This window comes from Macaca mulatta, chromosome 20 (genome assembly GCF_049350105.2).
Source record: "Macaca mulatta isolate MMU2019108-1 chromosome 20, T2T-MMU8v2.0, whole genome shotgun sequence".
In the NCBI taxonomy this organism is placed as follows: Eukaryota; Metazoa; Chordata; class Mammalia; order Primates; family Cercopithecidae; genus Macaca; species Macaca mulatta.
The window spans coordinates 18,224,659-18,249,714 of record NC_133425.1 but is presented as its reverse complement, the minus strand read 5'-3'; the positions used below and the strand labels follow the sequence as shown (position 1 = coordinate 18,249,714).

Below are 25,056 nucleotides of genomic sequence, written 5' to 3'. Positions count from 1 at the left end.
TAATAAATGGGGAATGTAGGCCGGGCGCAGTGGCTTAAGTCTGTAATCCCAGCACTTTGGGAGGCCGAGGCGGGTGGATCACGAGGTCAGCAGATCCAGACCATCCTGGCTAACACGGTGAAACCCCGTCTCTACTAAAAATACAAAAAACTGGCCGGGCGTGGTGGTGGGCGCCTGTAGTCCCAGCTACTCTGAGGCTGAGGTGGGAGAATGGCGTAAACCCGGGGGGCGGAGCTTGCAGTGAGCTGAGATTGCGCCACTGCACTCCAGCCTGGGTGACACAGCGAGACTCCGTCTCAAAAAAAAAAATATAATAATAAAAATAAATAAATAAATAAATGGGGAATGCAAAAAAATGCAATAAAATACCAGTGACTCTCATGGCACCTAGGAATAAAGGACCACAGTCACTGCAGCCACAGCAGTGTTACATGGAACAAACACTGAGCGCTCATTTGCTCCTTCATGCCTTACTTCACTAAGTACTGACTGAGCTCTCACTATGTGCCAGGCACTGTGCCAGGAATAAAAGACACGGTGGTGAGCAAAACAGGTGTCACCTCTCCACTTGTGGAACTGTCACCTGGGCAGCTTGGGTCACCATCACTGTCATCGTTTCTCGAGCAGTTTCTCTGGGTCAGGCAAGGTGCTGTACATTTCACAGCTTAATCCTTACAGTAAAGGCTGAGGCAGGTAACTGATGGTTCCCATTTTACAGATGAGAAAACTGAGGCAGAGATAGGTTGAGCAACGCGCCCAAGGTCACGTGGCCAGTAAACAGAACAGCTGGAAATTGAACTCAGGCTCTGCTGCCTCCTCAAGTGCACACTTTCAACCGCTTTGCTACACTGGCCTGATGGCCTGAGCCTTGGAAAATTCCTGCCGAATAGCAGGAGGAGGTTTGTAGGTCCAGTTCCAGATCCAGCTTACAGCGTCTCTCCAGGAAACCCAGGGCCACGAAGCCTAAGAATAAGGTATGCTGCGGGAAAGCTCAACACCAAGAGAAAATAATAGCAACAAAGCAACAGGAGGCATTTAGCCTGGTGCAAAGTAATTACCTGAGCTATAATGTACATATCCACTAGCCGGAAATACTAGCTATCATATGTTTCCCCTCCTCCAGCAGGCTGGTACAGTCTTCCACTTTTTTTTTTTTTTTAATCTTTCTTTTTCCCACTGCCAAGCAACTGATTATGAACTGAAGCAATCTCATCACGGCATTTTCTAATAGGAAACTTTTCAAAGGCTGCCCATTGCTTATAGGATAAACTTGGACTCCTTAACCTGGCTCTCAGGGTCTGGCCCCCACCTGCCTCTCTGGCCTTTTCTATTGGCGTATCCCTTTGCCACATCCTGTCCACGTAAGCCTCTTTTCATTTACTGCAGAAGCCATGCTGTCTCCTGCCTCAGTGCCCTTCTGCATACAGCCCCTTCTCCTTGCAATGTTCACTGTCCCTTTTTTTCACCCAGTTAATTCCTCCTCTTCTTTCAACTCTCAGGAAACCACTGGGCAGAGGGCACTCCAGCCTGCTGCCCATCTCCTTCCTAGTTTTACCTAAAAGGAGGGGGGAACTGATGGTAGGATTACTTAGTGCCAGTGAGATTGCTTGAGACATGGTTATGGGATGGGTGCTTCTCCAGGGAAGCTTTCCCTGGTCTTTTAGAAGAGAAGGGTTATATGCATGTCTGTTTCCTGCATTATATGCATGTAAATTTCTTTCCTGACAATGTCATGAAGATGCCATTATTTAATGGCTTAATCTGTGTACTCCTCAAAGGCAGCGATGTTAATGGTTCTATTGGTGTCTGTAACCCCAGGTCCTGGCAAATGTCTGGTACACAGTAGGTTTCCAAGAAGCATCTGTGGACTGACTAGAATGTATGAATGAATGAACAAATTCACAGCGAGGCCCTACAGCTGATAGTTCATTAAAATGTATTTTGTGGCCATCACCTAGGTTAAAAATCTCTGTCTTCCTGAATTAACATTGCAACCTGAGACGGACTTCCAAGATAAATTACAGGAGGGGAGCCCAGACACATCTAGGCAGTGAGTCAGTAGAAAACTAGACACACAAGAGCAACTGGATTTATGGAAAGTACTAGAGGAACACGTGTCCAGTGACTCTGGGAAATCTCTGAGAATTAGCTGGCATTAAGGCATTAGTCAGCAACTTGCCTGGTCCACCAAGGAAACATAAACAAGCCCTGGGTTCTAGCGGGGGAGCAGAAACCTGGGGTAAGTGCTGAAATCAATGAGTCTCAGCATTCAATGACATTCACCTTTTTGATTCAGATTGAGGAAGGTGGTGCAGGGTGAATTACAGTGCTAATGAGGACCGGGTATTTATCCTGGGTTTAGGCAGAGAAGGCTGGGTGGTGAGAAAACACAGTATGCTCTGGCTTGCAGGAACTCTGCGGGGCTGGATAGCCACGGAGGATTTTCTGTGTGCAAACTGCCTGTCTCCTCTCAGCCGCCCCTGGTCAGGCAACACTGATGGGTGAGCTGTGTTTCATGTGCTCCTTGTCAGCTCAAGGTCAGAAACGGCACATGAAGTAGGTTAGGAGAACATAAAACAAAAGGAGCCTGCTGTTTAATAAGAGGTTCAGCTACCCAGGACTGGGTGGAAATCCAGGTCAAGGCCTAGGGGAGGTAGACCAGAAGGCCTTGGGGATCTCCATCACTCATTCTCTATCCAGGGTCCTGAAGTCTGAAGCACTTGTGATTCAGATTCAACCCCATCTGGGTTGACAGAATCGTCCAAGATAATGAAGCAAAGGCCATGCCTAGGAAGATGGGTGAGTGGTTTGGCACTAAATTTGAAAGGGTTGAGATATATGTGTTCTGGGCAAGGCCATGATCTCAAACACGGCAGATCTGGCAGAATGATCAAGGGCAAACTATTGCCTGCCATCTGCTTTTATAAAGAAAATTTTACTGGAACACAGTCATGTCCATTCATTTACATACTGTCTATGGCTGCCTTAGTGTTACAATGGCAGTTTCATTATCCTCAGAGCCTATATATATATACCATAAAACCTAAAATATTTACTATCTGACCTTTTATTGAAAACTTTGAGGCTGGGCGAGGTGGCTCATGCCTGTAATCCCAGCACTTTGCGAGGTCGAGGCAGGCAAATGGCTTGAGTGCAGAAGTTTGAGACTAGCCTGGGCAACATGGCAAAATCCCATGTCTACAAAAATACAAAAATTAGCCAGGTGTAGTGACATGAGCCTGTAATCCCAGCTACTCAGGAGGCTGAGATGGGAGGACCACTTGAGCCCGGGAGGTCGAGGCTTCAGTGATCTGTGATTGTCCCATTGCACTCCAGCCAGCGTGACAGAACGAGACCCTGTCTCAAAAAAAAAGTTTGTTGAATGAATGGAGCTGGAGGCTTTTATCCTAAGTGAATTAACAAAGGAAGAGAAAACCAAACACCACATATTCTCACTTGTAAGTGGGAGCTAAACATTGAGTACACATGGAAACAAAGAAGGGAACAGCAGACACCAGGGTCTCCTTGAGGAGGCAGGGAGGGTGAGGATGAAAAACTACCTATCAGGTATTCTGTTTATCACCGGAATGAAATAATCTGTACACCAAACCCCCAGGACACACAATTTACCTATGTAACAAACCTGCACATGTACTCCTGAACCTCAAATAAAAGCTAGAAAAGAAGTTTGTTGATCCCTCACCTGATAACTCTCTTTTTTGGGTCATTCACAATCTTCCTCATAACTTTCTGGCATATCCATCTCATCGAAGTGTCTTCCTGACTGCCCCCCGCAATCCTCTTTCCATGCAGTAGCTTTCCTGGTACTCATTTCTATCTGATATATGACCCGCTACTGTCTCTTTCTCTAAATAGCATGGAGGGTACACAACAGTGCTTGCTTTCTTTACTGCTGTATTCCCAACCCTCAGCAGAAATGGCTGGAGTATAGCAGGCACTCAGTAAGTACTTGCCAAATGACTGAAGAGCCACTTACCCCTTGTATTGTTGCCTTGTTAATATTTTCTCATTTAAATCAACTTTTTAAGGAAACTTCAGCTTCCAAAATCTGGGCTGAACATGTTCCTATTCCCCTCTATGTGTTAATATAGATAAACATGGACATTTTTGAAGACTCGCCTGCATTTCTCTTTAAATTACTTGCATACTGCAAGTGGCCCACGGGCCTACTTGGGAAGCCCTGACTCGTTGTTAAGGGCATGGGTGGGTTTAAGCTCCACTGAGCTCCACTTCTGGGTAGCTGAGCATCTGCTCAAGTCCCTTCTCTTGCAAATGGGGACAATGAAGGTACCATCTCACCAGACGGCTGACAGATTAAAGGAGACCATGGGAGAAGCACTCAGCACCTGCACAAACTCAGTGGCAGGGAATTCTCAGGGGTGGGGCCATCTCCCGGTCGCTCAGTTCACGACAAAGCAGTGCCCCTCGGTACTGCAGCCATCACTGTCATGAAGCCTGTCTGAGACACTGCCCCAGCTCCTGAACGGTTCCACCACAACCCGGCAAAGCAATTTGGATTAATGGGACTATTCAGCTGTAGGTGTCCAGAGAATGCATTGTTTAAAGTAACTTGTTAGAAACTTCCCCAGGGTGGCAAACTTTTAAACAAAGATTGACTCTGTAATCAAAAATTGCTTCTGCTTGGCCTTAAACCAGATTCCAGCATCCCAGAGAGCTCGATTAGACTGAGAAAGGGTGGCAACGTTTGTGCCCCTGGCTTGGTTTGCCAAGTAATGTTGACTGATGAATACGATTAAATTGCACCGAGGAGAATCCCTCCCTGGAGGAGAAAGGACACAGGACAGTTGGTGGCTTTTAGGGGCACAGTTTTCATTCCTTCTCCGTAAGAGAACCACCACCAGTGTGGGATTCCCCTTCATCCCCCACCACAGGAAAACTGGTCAGTACTACCAAATGGCCTTCCCCTTCCCATTCTCCACTTTGGGATTAACTGGTTTTATAGGCAGTGGGCCGAGACCAGAATCCAAGTTCTAGAGATACTCAATCTGACCTGCATGGGCCTGCTCCACCCAAGCTGGGTGGGAGTGGGAGGAGGCAGCAGGGGAGACTCAGGAACCACGAAAACTTGCTTTCTGCGTTGGCTTTTGTTCCACGATGATTCCCTCGGAAGCTGACCTGCCCAGATGTCCAAATCACTTTCTGACATTGCCTGGGGCTACCAGGCGAGGGCCAGAGGCACCACACTGGAGCCTGGGGATGGGGTGAGGGTCGGTGAGGTTGGAAATTGGAAGGAAGTTTCTCACTTGAAATTTCAGGTGGATTACAGTTGCATTCAAAAAGCAACTAGAGAAATGTACTTGATTTTCCAAAGTAAGTGGAGAAATGGACTTGAGAAATGGAATATGCTGTTTCACCTCACTGGGGTACAGAAGGCAAATAAACACAAGGGCTTCAAAGAGCCTTGCAGCAGGGAGGGAACATGGGGGCCCGAGTACAGGCAAAGATGGCTAAGCTCAAGGTAACCACCTTCCTCATGCTCATCAGGAACAGACTTCCTCAAAGGCAGGTGCCCCCTGTCCCATCTGCATTTCTGTATTAGTACAAGGTATAGAGACATATAAGAGGAAGAGAGGAGGAGAGGAACACAAAAGGCCAGACCATGTTTTTGTCCAGAATTAATGACTACACAGGATTATTAATGATCATTGTCATCATTACCATTATCATCAAACAATTTCCTTGTTAAAAAATTGCCCAGTTCTGGATGAGGTCCTGTGTTCCACTATCTCTCATGTTTCTAACAATCTTATGAGGAAAGTACTCTGGGGAGGGCACTCCAGCCTGCTACCCATAGCAGACTCTCCTCTGCCCATCTCTCTCCTGCATTTACCTAAAGGAAGGAGGAACTGAGGGTAAGATTACTTAGTGCTGGAGAGATTGCTTGAGACATGGTTACTAGTGGGCTAGATAACTGTTCTGTGAAACCCTTCCTCCCCCCACAATGAATCGCACTTCTTCTTCTTCTTCTTCTTTTTTTTAATGTTTTTTGCCTCAGGTCTGGGTTGTACTTAAGCCTCTTGGGGCCAAGACCAGTTATACCAACCACTTGCTGCAATGGGGTGGGCCCAGTAAGGTCTCCCTGGTGGACTCAACCATCTCTCCTCGCTTTGCACCCATCAGCATGACTGAGCATCCTGGTCCCAATGTTTTGATGGTAAGAAGGTGGAGAGGAGGTCACATGGAGGTGCCAGACCTGAGCCACCATGCTCTGATCCAGCTGTCATCAGAGACCCTGAAATATGCTAGGCTGTGCCTGGAGTCCCACTTGGCTATTCTTCCTTTTACAGCTCCCTGATGGGTAACATGGTCATCTCCTCCTACAGGTGAGAAAATGGACTCACAAAGGTTGGATTTGTTGCTTGAGAGCATACAGCTCTCATACAGGGGGTGAAGACAGGTACCTTGGTCTGCACAGGATGCCATAACAAGACACCATAACTGGGTGGGTTAAACAATAGAGATTTATTTTCTCATAGTTCTAGAGACCGGGAAGTCCAAAGTGCCTGACAATTTGATTCTGGTGAAGGCTCTCTTCCTGGCCTGCAGAAGGCCACCTTCTTGCTCTGTCCTTACATGGCAAAGAAAGAGAGAGCGAGCTCTCTGGTGTCTGTTATAAAGAAGGACAGTACTTCTATAGGATCAAGGCTCCATGCTCATGATCTCATTTAACCTTAATTACCTCCTTATAGGCCCTATCTCCAAGTACAGGGGTTAGAGCTTCAACATATAAATTTTAGTGGGGCACGGTTCAACTCATAGCAACAGAATTCAAATCCAGGTCAGGCTGACACTGCATGACCGCTTCTACATTGTAGTGGAATGACTTGATGGTGTAGAATACGCCAGCATTGCTTTGATTTTGCTTTGAAAGAATTAGGCATATGTGGGGGGTAGGGGGAGGGACAGATGCCATTCCTTTCTAATTATGCTTGCATTAGGCTAATATTTAAATGAATGAGAATTCCAGATAGCCAGTTAGGGGAGAGATATGGAGAGTCTGAGGTCCAATGGGGACAGGATTACAAAGGCATTTGAAGGCTGGGGTTGTCCTTGCTAATGCAGGACAGACGGTTCCTAGGTCTATACTTAGAGCACACAGTCAGTAAAGCTTGGATCTTCCATTAATCAGAGAAAGAAAGAGGCCATCTGGAGATGGATCTACACTGGCTTGGGCAGCCACATCTTACCGTTGGCATCCTTGGGTGACTGGCTTTCCCTCCCTGGGGTCAACCACTTACACAACACACTGCATAAAGCACGGTGAACTTCAAGGTCAGCTGAGCCTGCATTCAAATCCCAGCTTGGCCACGATCAAGTCATGTGACGCTGGGCAAGTCACTTGAACACTCTGAGTCCTGATGCTATTCTATATGTCATCTTACCGGGAGGCCATGGGGACTAAAGCAGAAAGTGGGGGCAACGTGGCAGTTGGCTAAACATGAGGTGACTCTGGATCTCAGGTTCTGATGTACCCTGCTCATCTCTTGATACCTGGATTCTCATCCAGATACAGAAACCAAGGCTTTAGATGGGGGAGAAACGCATGGGAGGGCTTTACCCCAGATCTAACAGGTGAAATTATGACCTGTTGGCAAAAAACTCAGGTCCTTTCCTCTCTGCCCCTACTCCCCGCGATGAAGGAATCATGCATTTAAATGTTGGCTCCAATCCCCACCAGTTGTAAGACACTGGGAAAATTCCTTTACTTCTCACAGTCTTGGTTTCTTCATCTGCGAAGTGGGATGCAGTAACACTATCTACCTTCTGGGATTGTTGTGAGAATTACATGAGATAATACATAGAAATCACTTGGCCTAGAATCGCATGCACAGTAAGAGGTCAAGAAACATCAGTGAATATGATTAGCTACTGGAGTATGGCAGGTCTTAAAAGGCTTCCCCAGGCATCTACTTTAGGTGGCTACTATTGGCCATGCTGGACAATGACCCAGGGTGGGAGCAAGGGAGAGAAAATACTTGAATGATAATAAGAATAATCCACAGAGTCTGTATGCCTAACGATCGGACCTTAACCCTGTCGTTTGCGTCCTGTACTCAGCCAAATCTTTGCCCTCATCAATTTTTAAAAGGGTAGAAATGCTCTTCCCTCATCCCACTTTTAACACATGTGGTTCCTCCAGATTGCCCTTGAAAAGAATCTCCACTTGCAGTTAGATGTAAGGAACAGGCAAGGGAAGAATAATAGACTCTACAATAAAGACCACCCACATTGTAGACCACCCTGGGCTCGCATCCAAATTCCCAGGATGCACTTGGAGCATCCCAGCATGGATGCCGTCCATACTCTTGGCCACTGGAGAAAAAGTCACACAAAAGATGTTTTTTTTTTTTCTTTTTCTTGTTGCCAATAAGCAAAAATGCTCAATGCATTGGGCAGGAAGATGCCAGGTTTGGAAACATCCCATCCACAGACACATAGAAAGCCGCTGCCAAGAGGAAGGAGAATTCTGAGATCTGGAGAGGGAGGGATTCGGAAGAAAATACATCGCGCAAAATTCATTGTGCGGTCAATCTGGGATCTGGTGAGAATATCAAATTGGCAGAGGACAGAGATCACATTTATTTCTGTACTGTTTAGCCTGGACTCTCTTTTCTTTTGGGAACAGTAATATAATTCTCTCTAGTGGAAGTGTTTGTACCCCATGGCATCAATGTAAGGTCCATGAGGGCAGGGTTTTAATTTAAATTAAAATCAGATCAAATTTTAAATTTAGTTCCTCAGTCCCACAAGGCACGTTTCGGGCTGTCAATGGCCACATGTGGCTAACGGCTACCTTACTGGATGGTACTTGTAGAACATTTCCATCACCCAGAAAGTTTCACTGGACATTGCTGGTCTAGAGCATTGCCTAATATCTAGCAGAATCTCAATGAGCATTTATTTAATGAATGAATGGCCAAAGTGCTCTATTCTCTGCTAGTTAAAGAATGGATACACGACTCAAGAGAGAACTAATCACATTATTTTCTCCCAGGACTCGGAATCTTTTTTTTTTTTTTTTTCAGTTGTGAAATAATGAGAAAACAAAACAGCAAGCAAACAAACAATACAGCTAAAAGTTCTCTAAGCCAAATGATGGCATCCTGTGGGTGAAGCAGTCACATCAATTCTTGTCCTCCATCACATCCTTCCCAGAAGGTCCTAAGCCCACAGACCACTCTCGGCTTTCTGCAGAACCTTGGTTTTCATGAGAACTCCGAGAACTTTAGGCTCACTCTGCTTGTCCAGCAGATGCTCTAGGTCACTCCTGGCCTTAAGAAAGCTTAAAGAGCTGTTCAGCCTAAAATACAGCTCAGGAGACCCAGGACAACCGGCAAGAGGGAAGCAAACTGCATTTCTGCAAAAGCAGGAGTGTGTGCTCCATCATCCTGAAAAATAACAGGGCTGAGGATGTGTTTATTTTGCGACTAGAGGCAAGCAAAACTGTTAATGGCAAAATTACTGGCATGTTTTTCCAGTCTCCTTGTGAACAACAGTCTAAGCAGATATACCCTTTCAGACTCACACATTATCTGGGTGGAGCTTTTGTTGGATGGTTTCGAACCCGTGAACTTTGGGATCTCAGAAAGCAGAGTGTGTGTCTCTGAACATCCCAAAGAACAAAAGTGGTTTGGTTGCTGAGAAAGCAGAATGCAGGGGAGATGGTAACACCTAAACATCTGAGTGTTGGGCCACCAAATATGCTTTCCCAAGAAGTACTGAGACTAACATTTTCCAACACAGCATGTAGCCTTTATTTATGTCTCTAACTATGTGACAGATTTCTCTCTCTCTCCCTGGACCAGTGGATTTCAATTCTCACTAGTACAATCACCTGCAGGGTGCGGGACGCTTTAAAAATATATAGATTCTTGGCTGGGCGCAATGGCTCACACCTGTAATCCCAGCACTTTGGGAGGCTGAGGTGGGCAGATCTCTTGAGGTCAGGAGTTTGAGGCCAGCTTGGACAACAGGGTGAAACCTCGTCTCTACTAAAAATACAAAAATTAGCCAGATGTGATGGAGAGTGCCTATAACCCCAGCTACTTGGGAGGCTGAGGCAGGAGAATTGCTTGAACTGACAGGTGGAAGCTGCAATGAGCAGAGATTGCACCACACTCCTGCCTGGGTGACAGAGTGAAAAGAGAGAGTGAAAAGACAGAGAGAGAGTAAAGAGAGAGAGAGTGAAAAGAGAGAGAGTAAAGAGAGAGTAAACAGAGAGAGGGAGAGAAATTGATTCTTGGTGTCCCATGGCTATCACAAGGATAACCCCTGCTGTGTGCTAAGCACTTTACATATATGGACTCACTTAACCCTCAACGCAACCCTATGGGGTGGTGCCATTATTATGCCCATTTTACAGGTGAAGTAACTGAGGCACAGGAACTGGTGTATCCAACTTCACACAGCTAGTAAATAAAGAAGCTGCAATTTGGACCCCGGTGGACTGGCTCCGGCCATCACCCTTGACCACCACGATGAGGGCAGGGCTGGATATGTTTTTCCTCACCTTTGAGTACTTGCTGCTTAGCACAGCGTCCAACACATAGTAGGTGCTCAATAAATATTTTTTTGGGTGAAAGGGTAAAGTCAGAAGGAGCCCCAACTCCTGACCTCATCTGTGGGAGTACAGAAGTATCTTCACTGGGCTGACCTAAGCACTTTCCTCCCCAGAGCACCCCAAGATTGTCATCAGAAGGGGCTTGGTGTTGAGAGAAGGGAGAAGGGAAAAAGGGAAGCTTGGACCTCACACTCTACTCCTCCACATTTCCATCTTCAACCTGAATCTTCCCCGGACAATGAGAATCACTGGGAGTTCCTTTCCCGTTCAGCGGAGGTCCAGGGGCTAGCATGGGTAGAGAAGATCCGGTGTGAATGGAAAAGGTCATCAGGCCAATATGCTCCGATCTACAATCCCTCATGGCCAAGAAGTCATCACGGCTTAACAAGAGTCCTCCAGCACCACTGCTGGGCAGAGTCCCATATGATGGAGCTGCATCTTCTTAAACCAGATGAGGTCCTCAATTCAGGGCATACAGCACAGATACAACATGGCCAGGAGACAGGGGCTTTGGGAAGCTCTTCAGAATGATGAGTATATTGACTGACAATTGGACAAAGATTGTGGTACAAGTATATCAACATGATAGACTATCAGTCATAAAAAGGAATGAAGCGCTGCTACATGCTACGATGCAGAGGAACCTCAAAAATATTAAGCTAAGTGAAAGAAGCAGGTCAGCAAATGTCATATACTATGTAACGGCATTTATATAAAATGTCTAGAATAGGCTGGGCGCAGCGGCTCACACCTGTAATCTCAGCACTTTGGGAGGCCGAGGCGGGTAGATCACATGAGGTCAGGAGTTCGAGACCAGACTGACCAACACAGTGAAACCCCATCTCCACTAAAAACACAAAATCAGCCAGGTGTGGTGGTGCATGCCTGTAATCCCAGCTACTTGGGAGGCTGAGCCAGGAGAATTGCTTGAACCTGGGAGGCAGAGGTTGCAGTGAGCCGAGATCGCGCCACTGCACTCCAGCCTGGGCAACAAGAGGGGAGGCTCCATCTCAAAACAAATAGATAAAAATGTCAAGAATAGGCAAATCAAGTCCATAGATACAGAAAGGAGATTAGTGGTCGCAGAGAATGGGGAGACGTCTTTGGGAAGTGACTGCTTAATGGGTACACGGTTTTCTTTTGGGATGATGAAAATGTTTAGGATTAGAGGGAGGGTACGGTTGTCTGACACTGTGAATGTACTGAATGCCATTCAACAATTAAAAGTGGTTAATTTTATGTTACATAAATTTCACCCCAGTTTCCAAAAAAAAAAAAAAAAAAAAAAAAAAGATCGTGGTTCTACAGTTTACTGGCCATAGCCTTGGGTTCAAGTTTCTTAACATTTCTGTACCTCACTTTCTTCATCTGAAAAATGGGGATATCAAGAGTGCATACTTCAGAGTTGCTGTCAAAATAATGTGAACCAGCTTGTCCAACCTACCTTATTTGGTGGTTCTGTTCTGTTTTGTTTTTTTGTTTTAGGCTTTTAGCAGCCTAAAGCCATGGTTTTTAGTTTCTGTCTCTAGTGATGAGCAGAAAAGAGGGACAAGGAAAGCCTTTACTGGCCCAACCAGGAAAAGAAACTGAGGAGCCATAACTGTATTCTCTCCCTTGGACACCCCTGAATTGTAAAGCACTTAAAATAACGCTAGGAATGTACGAAATGCTACATATACATTCACTGTAGTCGTCGCATGGTCTTAACTACAGGAATTCTTTGATCCATTCGGGTCCCACTTAAGCAGACTAAAGGGATGAAAAGTCCAGGAGTGATTGTACACGGATGCTTGGACTTCCATACTGCTCAACTTCATTTCAAATCCCAGAGTGACTGGCATCTGTGCTGAACATTATCAAGGGCTTGGCTCCCTGCAAAGCTTCCTCTGCTCTGTTTTAATACTAATTTCTCTAAACTTACTTACCCAGTAGCAGTTGTGTTTTGGGGGATGGGGATTAAGACAAAATATGTGGTAAAGGGCCCTGAAGAGGGCCCAGCACACAGTAGGTGTGCAGTAAGTGTCCGCGCTGTTACTCTGGGGCTTAGTCTTGCTGGCCTGGTCCCATATAAACTCTGGTCTTTGGGAGATTGTAGAGAAGCCCTGGCCACCTGCTCCGGTCTTTACCAGCTGGTGTTTCCCACTGAGGCACCGCAGAGCAGCTCTCTCCCACTGACAGCCCGCGGCTCTGGTAGTATCTCAAGACAGACATTTGGATCTGCGGTTAATGTAACTTACATGTCCATGTGGTGGGTCCTGACAGTTTGGACTTTGTTGCTGTGGATACCCAAGAGGCAGAAGTAGCAGGAAAATGTCAACATGGATTCCCCTGCCTGGTGGTTTCTGTACACATACACTGCCCCCTGTGTGCACACATATGTGTACACATCACAGACGGAATGTGAACCCTGGGAGAGGTAAAGGACACACTCAACCCTCCTCTCTTTACATCTGAGTTGCCCCAAGACACTGGCCTTAGGGAAAGACACAGTGTGATGCATGAGGTCTCTTTTTTTTTTTTTTTTTTTTTTTTTTTGAGATGGAGTTTCATTCTTGTTGCCCAGGCTGGAGTACAAGATCGTGATCTCAGCTCACTGCCACCTCCGCCTTCTGGGTTCGAGCAACTCTCCTGACTCAGCCGCCCAAGTAGCTGGGTCTACAGGTGCCTACCACCACACCCAGCTAATTTTTGTATTTTTAGTAGAGATGGGGTTTCACCATATTGGCCAGGCTGGTCTCGAACTCCTGACCTCAGGTGATCTACCTGCCTCGGCCTCCCAAAGTGCTGGTGGTATTACAGGCACAAGCCACCGCAGCCAGCCAAGGTCTCTTACTACAAGTCCAAACCAAGAAACAGGACAAAGTGCTACTGGCTTCATCTCTTCCTGCAGCCAATCTAAAGTATGCCAGGTGTAATTCCCTGCCTCAGTAAATAGAACATACAAATAAAACCATCATACCTTTTGAGGATTCAAGACCTATCAGGGCCTCAGAGTTTGAAAGTATCCATTTTCCACTTACATCCACGTGTTGGGTACACAACCAGCTCCAACCGGAGCCTACGTGGACCAGGAAGTCATGTCAACAGCAGAGCAGGAACACCTAGAGTCTCTAAACACTCTTGGCTTCTCAGCTTGCATATGCCAAGTTCAGGAATATTCTTTATGTGCACAAATGAATTGGTTCTATTCTGTTTTTCTTGAAACATTCAGTCTTCACAGCCTATCTTTGCTTTTCCCTCCTTCCTTCCTTCTTCTTTCTTCTTTCCTTCCTTCCTTCCTTTTTCCCTTCCTTCCTTCCTTTTTCCCTTCCTTCCTTTCTTTTTCCCTTTCTTCCTCCCTCCCTCCCTCCCTCCCTCCCTCCCTCTCTCTCTCTCTCTCTCTCTCTCTCTCTCTCTCTCTCTCTTTCTTTCTGCCTCCCAGGTTCAAGTGATTCTCATGCCTCAGCCTCCTGAGTAGCTGGGGTTACAGGTGCGCACACCATACCTGGCTATTTTTTGTATTTTTAGTAGAGACGGGGTTTCATCATGTTGGCCAAGCTGGTCTCAAACCCGTAACCTCAAGTGATTCACCTGCCTCGGCCTCCCAAAGTCCTGGGATTACAGTTGTGCGCCACCATGCTTGGCTACTTTTCCCTCTTTTGACAGAGATGTGAGTTCAAGAAATACTTTACTACTCTTTTAACTCTATCAAAGAGAAAAGGGAAAGTAACTCAAGTCCCAAGGTTACTTGTAGCCATGGAGTGATTTGGGCATTTTAGGCGGGACTTAGATGTCTAAAATATTAGCAGGCAGGTTTTAATGGCATCAAATATCTAGGTCACATATTCCCAAGAGTTTGAGTTTTGAATTGAACCCAAAAAAGGTACAAGCGTGGAAGGAAGGTCTCTCTTTAAAGCTACAAGCAGCTTCTTTCTTCTTCACAGCATGGTCGTTGGGGGTCTTCTTCAGTCCTGGGCTTGGGGGCATCCCCCCATCTGCTGGGAGACCCTAGACTGTAGAAGGCGCTGGGGAGGCACACTCTCTGGTCAGTTTGAACGGGGTACACCTGACACCCGTGAACCTAAGAAAAATGACGGGCACTAGAGTTTTTCTCCACTCTCACATCTTCTTTTTGTTTTTTCTGTTTTGTTTTTTTTTTTTGAGACGGAGTCTAGCTACGTCACCAGGCTGGAATACAGTGGCGCGATCTCAGCTCACAGCAACCTCCGCCTCCTGGGTTCAAGCGATTCTCCTGCCCCAGCCTCCCGAGTAGGTGGCATTACAGGCATGCACCACCATGCCTGGCTCATTTTTATATTTTTAGGATACATCTTAGGACGTCTAAGGACTTAGGATGCCTAAGTCCCACCTAAAATGTCCAAATTACTCCATGGCTACAATAACAGCGTGTATTTATCAACCACTTTCTATCATTAGACACCGCGGTAGGTCCTTATCATGCAAGATTTCACAGAAACTTCCTAAGAGCCCTGTGAAACGGGCACTAATATTGTGTTTATTTTAAGGTGGAGAATTTGAGATGCAGGAAGTTGAAGCAACTCGTGCGGATCCACATGGCCAGCTGGTGGTGAGGCAGCACCTGAAACCAGCATGTCTGTGTCCAGGGCCCAAACAAGGCTAGTGACCAGTAAAGACCAGTGCATCATTAATATCTAAGAGAGGAAGAATCTGCCCGCTCCCCTGCACCCTCCACAGTGAAGGTTGTGCAGGGGACACAGGGAGGTGATGTCAAATCACAGAGCTGCTCACAGCGGCCACGCCGGGCTGGCTGGGCCCTTAAGTATCCCCCAAGTTTTCAGTGCCTCTTAGAAGTGCCTGACTTGGGCACTATTGCCCCTTTGAGAAGACTCCTGAGTTTGCTCATTCTTCCTGGGATGGGAGAAGTAGTGGTTTTGGAAGCTACAGATGGGGCGGCAGATGGAAACTGAAAACCTATCAGCATTGCCCAGGATGAAACCATTCATCTGCAAAATTCATATGTTTTTGTGTAGGGCAACTTCATGAAAACAACAGCAAGAGGAACCAGCAGTGCTTGATGCATAAAGTGCCTCTGGCTATGAGGCTGGCAAAGAAGAGTGGGCAAAGGAATTCATGGGAGGCACCATGGAAATGAGATCAGTGAAGTAGAGGAAGAGGATGAGAAAGGCCAAGAGATACAGAGTGACCTGGGGCACTAAAGCAAAAAAGCCACAAATAAGACAACTCTCTTCTCTGAACTCCAAAATAGGTTGCACGCATGGCCTGAGAAATGATTTCTGGACCTCTCAGAGATACAAGATGAGACCTTGGATGCAGCTTACGTATAAATGGCTGACATTCGTTGAGCACCTTCCAAGTGTCCAACAGGCTGCTAGGTTCTATTATTATATCCCAATTTCACAGAAATTGGATTTACTTGCCTGAGGTTACGCTACTAGCTAAGTGGCAGAATTCGGATTCGAGCATTAAGCAGTTTGAGCGCAGGCACTCAGCCTCCTGGGTGCTGGGCGGAGCTGGATTCTTTCAGGGAAGTGGCCACGCAAAGCAAGCCAACAGTGGCCTCCAGGGGGCAGCAACGCGCATGCCTACCTGGCCTCAAGAGGTGTCTGGCTTAATGCAGGTCCCCAACCTAGCCTGGCATGACCTCTGAGGCCTCCGATGGGAATCCAGAGAAGGAAGAATGTGGGAATTTGAGCACAGCCCTTACCACTCAGGAACAGACAACGGGGGTCCTCCTACGACCATCCTGGACATCCCTGCTGCAAGGCAGTCTAACCACTATTCTGCCCAGCCACAAGCTCGTGGGGTGGGACTGTTTCCTTCTGTGCTTTCAAGGTGGCCTGGGGCCATCCTGATAGTCCAGTTCTGCTGAGTTCCCTAAGAGGCCGACTTCAAGTCAGAAAGAATACCAACTTTGCAACCAGACGAAACTGGTTCTAATCCCCACTCCGCCATGCATTCATCACATGACACGGGGCCTTAGTTTGTCCCTCTGTAAAACCGGTTTGTTGTAAGGGTGGAAGCAAGTGTTTGCCACACTTGCTGCTATGCTCAGCATTTTGGGACATTTCCAAACTCATTCCTTTCATGAAAGATGGAGAAGGAATGTTCTAACCCCTCCTTGCCATGTACTTGTCTAAACTCATTTCTCCTCATTGTTTTATTATACTCTATCCATTGTTTAAATTTCTCAAACGCAACAAGTTTGTTTCTGTGCTACATTGTGCCCAGGCTGTTCCGTCTATAAGAAATGGTGGTTCTCAAGTGGAGGCAATTTTAGCTCCCAGAGGTCATGTGTCAATGTCTGGAGACATCTGTGGTTGGCACAGGTGGGCAGGGTGTGGCCCTGGCATCTGGTGGGCAGAGGCCAGAGATGCTGCTACGCATCCTACAAAGCACAGGACGGCACCCACAGCAAAGAATTATCCATCCCCAAACATCAGCAGTGCCACTGCTACGAATCCCAGTCTAGAAGGATCTCTTTCACATTTCCTTCCCAGTGGATCCCTTCTTGTCCTCTAGGTCTCGGTTCAAAGCTGAATATTCAGAGGCCCTTCTGACCTCCTGATTATGGCCCTCGAGTTTTTCCCCACTCCCACATCTTCCTTTTTTTTTTTTTTTTTTGGTGTTTTGAGACAGAGTCTTGCTGTGTTGCCAGGCTGGAGTACAGTGGCGCGATCTTGACTCACTGCAACCTCCGCCTCCCGGGTTCAAGTGATTCTCCTGTCCCAACCTCCTGAGTAGGTGGGATTACAGGCATGCACCACCGAGGTCAGCTCATTTTTATATTTTTTAGTAGAGACAGGGTTTCACCATCTTGGCCAGGCTGGTCTTGAACTCCTGACCTTCTGATCCACCCACCTTGGCCTCCCAAAGTGCTGGGATTACAGGGATGACCCACCGCACCCAGCCCACATCTTCCTTTCTTTATGGCTTGTTCACACCTTGCTTGATGTGTCTTTGGCATGATCATCTAACCCCATCTTCTCATCTAGGATACACATTCCATGAGCAGGGGAGAAGTACAGGAAGCTGCATTGCTTTTGTTCACAAAATGTACTACTTAGCACGCAGCACGGTAGTTGCTCAGCAAATGTTTGTTGAACAAATGAACACAATTGTGGTAAGTACAACTCTACCAGTAATGTTCTGTAACTATTCCCATCTATCCCTCTGTCCTATGGACAAAGGAAAACAGTTATCTTTCTAGTGCCCGTCATTTTTCTCAGGTTCAAGGGTGTCAGGTGTACCCCGTTCAAACTGACCAGAGAGTGTGCCTCCCCAGCACCTTCTACAGTCTAGGGTCTCCCAGCAGATGGAGGGGGGATGCCCCCAAGCCCAGGACTGAAGAAGACCCCCAACGACCATGCTGTGAAGAAGAAAGAAGCTGCTTGTAGCTTTAAAGAGAGGCCTTCCTTCCACGCTTGTACCTTTTTTGGGTTCTGATTCAAAACTCAAACTCTTGAGAATATGTGACCTAGATATTTGATGCCATTAAAACCTGCCTGCTAATATTTTAGGCATAAGCATCATTGTGATGCTGTCTTAAAAAAGAGATCTTATCTTTTCTAGATATATACTGAAATATTTAGAGATACAATTATATGATATCTTATATTTCTTTCAAAATAATCCACTGCTGGGGGAAGAGGATGAAAGTCCAGACACAAGAAAAATGGCCATGAATTAACCTGGGTGACATCTATGTGGGAGAGCATTACACTATTCTTGGTACTCTTGTGCGTGTTTGAAAGTTGCCTTAATAAAAGTTTTATCTTTTTTAGGACTCCTTCATCTAGATCTCCTGGGAATGCTGTATCCTACGGCCTTGTGCCATTAGAGGGAGGAAGATCCCCTCTTCACTCCCATACACTTGCCTTTTCACACTTGTCAGCGAATCCAGATGGAAAACACAGTCAAAGGAAAAAGCTGCCCTCCTGAGAGAAAATATCAGCCTGGCACAATGGCTCACACCTATAATCCCAGCACTTTGAGAGGCCAAGACAGGCACATCACCTGAGGCCAGCAGTTTGAGACCAGCCTGCCCAACATGGTGAAACACCATCTCTATTAAAAATACAAAAATTAGCCAGGTGTGTTGGTGGGTGCCTGTAGTCCCAGCTACGTGGGAGGCTGAGGTAGGAGAATCATTTGAACCTGGTGGGTGGAGGCTGCAGTGAGCTGAGATCACACCACTACACTCCAGCCTAGGTGACAGAGTGAGACTCTGTCTCTCATATATATACATACACACACATATACACACATACATACATACATCGTTCACAATATCATTCACAGTATCATGCCAGTGGCTTCCATCTTGCTTGGACTAACAGCCAAATTCTAGGATCACCACCATCTGGCCTCAAATTACTCTCTGCCTTTATATCTCTTGTTACGCTACCCCTCACTTACTCTGTTACAGCTCCACTGAGCCCGGCTGTTCCTCACACAAGCCAAGCCTGGACCCATCTCTGGGCTCAGCCCCTGCCTTTCCTCCTGCCTGGACCACTTTCTCTGTAGGTGTCACTCTCTTTTTCATCTTCTTCTGTTCTCATCCGTGAAAACCTTCCAGGTCACCGTTGGTAAAATTACAACTCTCCCCTACTTTCGACCTGTGCTTTATTTTTCTAAGACATCATTTAACTCATTTTGTTGTATGTCTCCCTACTTGAATGGAAGCTTGTGATGGTTACTATTGAGTGTCAACTTGATGGACTGAAGGATGCAAAGTATTGTTTCTGGCCACGTCTGTGAGGGTGTTGCCAAAGGAGATTAACATTTGAGTCAGTGGGCTGGGAAAGGCAGACCCCCCCTCAATCTGGGTGGGCACCATCTAATCAGCTGCCAGCATGGCCAGAATAAAAGCAGGCAGAACATGGAAGGAATAGACTGGCTGAGTCTCCCGGCCTACGTCTTTCTCCCGTGCTGGAGGCTTCCTGCCTTTGAACATCAGACTCCAAGTTCTCCAGCTTTAGGATCCTTGGGCCTTCGACTACAGACTGAAGGCTGCACTGTCGGCTTCCCTACTTTTGAGGTTTTGAGACTCGGACTGGCTTCTTTGCTCTTCAGCTTGAAGATGGCCTATTGTGAGACCTCACCTTGTGATTATATGAGTCAATACTCCTTAATAAACTCCCCTTTATATATACATCTATCCTGTTAGTTCTGTCCCTCTAGAGAACCCTAATACAAAGCCCCATGCGGGTTGGAGTTTGTCTGTTTAGTGCACTGGTATATCAGCGAACAGAGCTGGGAAAACCATGTGCACAGTCTGTATCTGTTGAATGCGTGAATGAGTGAGTGAATGAATCAGTGATTCTCAGGTCCAATCAGAATCCTATCCTGAGAGATCCTGTGGAGACTATGTGTCGGTCTCCTTCTGCCTCATGGGTTCCCAGCCAAGACCAGCCAGAGCAGGACGTCAGACGAGGCTGGTTTGGGGCCCTTAGCTGCCTTACCTGATGGGGTAGTCGGCCGCACTGAGGTTGATGAAGAAGTCCCAGGGCCAGTCGGTCATCTCCAGGAGGTCCCGCATGCTTTGCAGGTAGGTGGAGAGGAGGCTGGCTCCCCCCCAGATGGTGGCCATTCTCCAGGGGGTGACACGGACATTGCTGTACTGCCTGGAGACCTGGAGCACTTGTCGATGCAGGTAATTAGAGCGCTTTTCCCAGAAGAGAAAGGGTGATGACATTCAGTGGCCTAGAAAACACCCAGGCATGCCCCTCACCCCATCCCCTCTCTGTCTCTTCCCTCCTGGTTGGGTACTTCTGAGGACAGTGGCCTTTGCCAAGTAAATGATCCTGAACTGGGGTGTCTTTTTGTATTGCAATTCAAACTTGTATTATTTTTTACATTTCAAATTAGCCATTTGAAATGCAGATTCCCTGGCCCCACTTCTGAGCTAACGGTTCACTAGGCTTGGGCTGGTGGTGCCCAGGACTTCACATTTTTTTAAATTTTATTTTATTGATTTATTTTTTGAGGCAGAGTCTTGCTTTATTTATTTATTTAGACAGAGTCTCGCATTTTTTAAAATTTTATTTTATTGATTTATTTTTTGAGACAGAGTCTTGCTTTATTTATTTATTTATTTATTTATTTATTTATTTATTTAGAATCTCGCTCTGTCACCCGGGCTGGAGTGAAATGCTGCCAATTTGAGTCTCGCTCCGTCACCCGGGCTGGAGCGAAATGCTGCCATCTCAGCTCACTGCAACCTGCACCTCCTAAGTTCAAGCAATTCTTCTGCCTCAGCTTCCCGGGTAGCTGGGATTACAAGTATGCGCCACCACACCCAGCTAAGTTTTGTATTTTCAGTAGAGATGGGGCTTCACCATGTTGGAAAGGCTGGTCTAGAACTCCTGACCTTGGGTGATCCGTCCACCTCGGTCTCCCGAAGTGCTGGGATGACAGGCGTGAGCCACTGCACCCGGCCAACTTTGCATTCTTATACATGACAGCTGCATGGGGTCTGAGGAAGATAAGCTGGGAAATATGGCTCTATCTAAACCCATCTATATTTCAGAGGCAGAATTTCTGTTTCCTGTCCCCCTTCCTACTCATTGCTCCTCCATTATCCTCTCACAGGTCTGCTAGAAGCCAACCTTTTGGACAAGACATCCCCCTTTGCCTTCTTGACTAAAGGCATAATTGTGTCACCAATAGAAATCTCAGGGACAAGGGAGCTCAGGATTAGCAGGGCTGATGCAGGTTTTTGTTAATAAAGTTTTATTGGTACATAGCCATGCTCATTTGTTGACATGTTCTCCTTGGCTGCTTTAGCACAGGGCAGTCCTGAGTAGCTGTGACAGACAGTATGTACCCTGCAATACCTAAAATACGTACTACCTTGCCTTCTATAGAAAAAGTGTACCCACTCCTGGGATAGCGATATGCTTTGGCTGTGTCCCCACCCAAGTCTAATCTTGAATTGTAGCTCCCATAATTCCCACATGTTATGGGAGGGATCACGCGGAAGATAACTGAATCATGGGGGTGGTTTCCCCCATATTGTTCTCGTGGTAGTGAATAAGTCTCACGAGATCTGATGGTTTGATAAGGGGAAACGCCTTTTGCTAGGCTCTCGTTTTTCTCTCTTGCTGCCACCATATAAGACGTGCCTTTCGCCATGATTATCAGGCTTCCCCAGCCACTTAGAACTGTGAGTCCATTAAACATCTTTCTTTATAAATTACTCAGTCTTGGGTATGTCTTTATTAGTAGCATGAAAATGGACTAATACAGGTAAGCTATTCCCACAAAGTATGTGAGAGGCAGGCAGAGGGCAATGGGCAGAAGGGAGAGGTAAGAAACAGCATTTGTGGGCCGGGCACGGTGGCTCACACCTGTAATCCCACCACTTCGGGAGGCCAAGGCGGGCAGATCACGAGGTCAAGTGATCAAGACCATCCTGGCCAACATGGTAAAACCCTATCTCTACTAAAAATACAAAAATTAGCTGGGCATCGTGGCATGCGTCTGTAGTCCCAGCTACTTGGGAGGCTGAGGCAGGAGACTCGCTTGAAGCTGGGAGGCAGAGGTTGCAGTGAGTGGAGATCACGCCACTGCACTCCAGCCTGGCGACAGAGCGAGATTCTGTCTCAAAATAAATAAATAAATAAAAAATAAAACCCAAAAAACAGCATTTATGGACAAAACTGTAAGTCACAGCTGGGAACTTTGAAACCAACACACACATAGAGACAGCACTCTAGGACCACATGCTCTGTGGAGAGGCAGCTGGTCAGCTTCCAAGCCTTTTCTGAAAGCAGGCAGCCCGGACTAGCGATGCGGAAGGAGGGTATCAGAGAGGGACCGACAGACCCTGAAGGAAGCCCAGCAAGCGGCGATCACAGGGGCCTCTCACCTTGTCCACGTGGATGTAGTAGAAGTGGTCTTTGTGGTAGATGGCCTTGAACATGCGCTGCAACTGCCGAGAGGCGCGGCCGTGGACCACCAGGACAAAGGCGATTCTGATGGGGTTGGCCGGCATGTACTCTACAGAGTCCTCATCCCACTGCACGTTCTTGTTGGCTTTACCTAGGGAAAATCCAAGAGACCAGCGAGGAGAAAGTGAGGCTCTGTTATCCTTTGCAGGGGCAGGAAGTTTCTCTGGTGCTTCTTTTGGGGCCTATTTTAGGGGCACGGTCATCAAATTGAGCCCTAAAACATAATTCAATGCCACTAAGCACGTCTTAGATCCTCACACTGTCAGGCACAAAAGGGGTTAGGGGACCCTGGGGTTGTTACGACACAGTTTCCATCCTGAGGAGCTTAAAAAGGCTGGAAGCGACACATGGACACATATTTAGCTACTCAACAAGGCAGGAGGAGGTGAGAGCTATGAGATGTATCTCTGAATCACAGAGGAAGAAGCAGTTAATTTCGAGTTAGAGAATGTAAGATACATGTGTTGTTTTTGCCTGTCAAGAATTCATTCTCCCTTCTTCTAATAGCATCCAATATATTGTTTGTTTTAATGGTGGTAAGAACAGATAGCATGAAATCTACCCTCTTAACAAACGTTTAAGTGTACACTACAGTACTGCTGCCTATTAGTACAATGTTGTACAGCAGGATCTTTACATCTACTCATCTTGCATAACTGAAGCTTCATCATCCAATACCTTTTGCGGCATCATCATCCTCTCCTCTATTCTCAGTCCATATGGGTGGGGAAGACCTAACTCCATCGTCTATTTCCGGGGTGGACCTATAGCTTAGGCCTGGCCAATGGGAACGCTGACTCTCCATAGCCACAGTATTATTTAGAGATGAACATATGTCTCAACCAAGTTAATTAACCAATAAGACAGAATGCTAGACGTTTGTTAGAACTACTACATAAGAGAAGTTGTCTCTGTTTTTGTTTTTTTTTTTTTTTGAGACAGAGTCTTGCTCTGTTACCCAGGCTGCAGTGCAGTGGTGCGATCTCAGCTCATTGCAGCCTCTACCTCTCAGGTTCAAGCGATTTTCCTGCCTGAGCCTCCTGAGTAGCTGGGACTACAGGCACGCAACACCATGCCTAGCTATTTTTTTGTATTCTTAGTAGAGATGGGGTTTCATCATGTTGGCCAGGCTGGTCTCGAACTCCTGACCTCAGGTGATCTGCCCACCTTGGCCTCCCAAAGCGCTGGGATTACAGGCCTGAGCCACTGTGCCCGGTGAGAGCCTCTTTCTCTGTTACACAGGAGACTAGAAGATTCTATGAGCCTTTCTGTTCCCACATGGAGATAGGTTGCCTGAGAAGAAAACTAACATGGAGTATGTTGCCAAGTGGGGATGAGGGTCCAGGTGCCTGTGGCCTGCCTTAAGCTCCTGCAATAGTAAGCCTACAGATCACCCACTGTCATCTATCATGTTCTTTTAAATCCAATCCTATACCACATCCACTTGGATAAATAGTCCCAGACATCTTTTATTTCGAAAATTAGCCCTAAAGACTCCTCTCTTTCTTTCCCTTGCTTCAGATAAAAAGAACTTTCTAGTTGAGTTTATTAAAATCTCAACTAGAAATCTCCTAGCTTTCCTCAGCCTGATTTCGCTTGGGTCCAACCCAATTTCTTACGAGTTCTGGGTTTATGGGACCCAGGACATTGTCAGGGTAGTAACTGCAAGTGTCCCAGCATCTAAACCCGGAGAACTGAGATGGAGACTGCGGGGCTGGGGGATTAGGACATCGGGAGTCTAAGCTGTCATCAGAAGGCAGAATGGTTGCTGAATGAACGAGGCTCCTTCTACGTAGTTCCAGGAGACAGGACGAGATTGACGTAGATAATGTCCACATCACACTACACAGCCTCTACGGCTGGTGTGATCTAACTACTCAGATCTCTCTGCCCTTGATTGGTGGGTCTCACATTCCATCTTGTCCCCTGGCCTTCCTCCTCTTCCTCGAACAAGCTCATTTCTGCCTTAGGACCTTCTCCCTGGCTTCCTGTGACCTGGAACACCTTCTCCCCAGATCTCTGCATGACTGCATCTTCATTAGTTCACAGTCCAAAAAAGGGACTCACCACCACCTCTTTTATTCTCTTTCACCTCACCCGATTTCAACTTTCTGCATAGCATGTAACACTGTCTGCAACTGTCTATCTGTTTACTTGCTTATTATCTGAACACACCACTAGAACATTAGCTCCAAGAGATGAGCGGCTATTTTGGCCTTGTTTACCATAGAATCTGCAACACTTGAACAGTATCTGACACACATCTGGTTCTGGGTGAAACAAAAGTTACAGGAAGGCACATTTGGGATCAGTAAAATAACAATACCTTTTATTGAGCATTGACCAGCCCTTGACATTCATTAGATAATTTAATCCTTGTAATGATCTTACAAAGTAATGCTATTATCCCCGCTTTCCAAATGAGGAAACCACAGCTTAGAAGAGGCCAAGGGATTGGCTCAAGGTCACACTACTTTAATTAGTTAAGCTGAGATTCAAACATAGGTCTGATTCCAAAGA

General features: G+C 46.5%; 1 protein-coding gene across 1 annotated transcript in view; it reads right to left on the bottom strand.

The window, feature by feature from the left end:
* XYLT1 (xylosyltransferase 1) overlaps positions 1-25,056 on the bottom strand; it is a 366,386-nt gene that overhangs the window by 71,139 nt on the left and 270,191 nt on the right. The window contains exons 4-5 of the mRNA XM_015125707.3: positions 22,455-22,627; positions 20,047-20,249 (exon numbers count right to left, since the gene is read on the bottom strand). Of these exons, the coding sequence (XP_014981193.2) occupies positions 20,047-20,249; positions 22,455-22,627 (376 nt within the window). The remainder of the gene's footprint in view (positions 1-20,046; positions 20,250-22,454; positions 22,628-25,056) is intronic.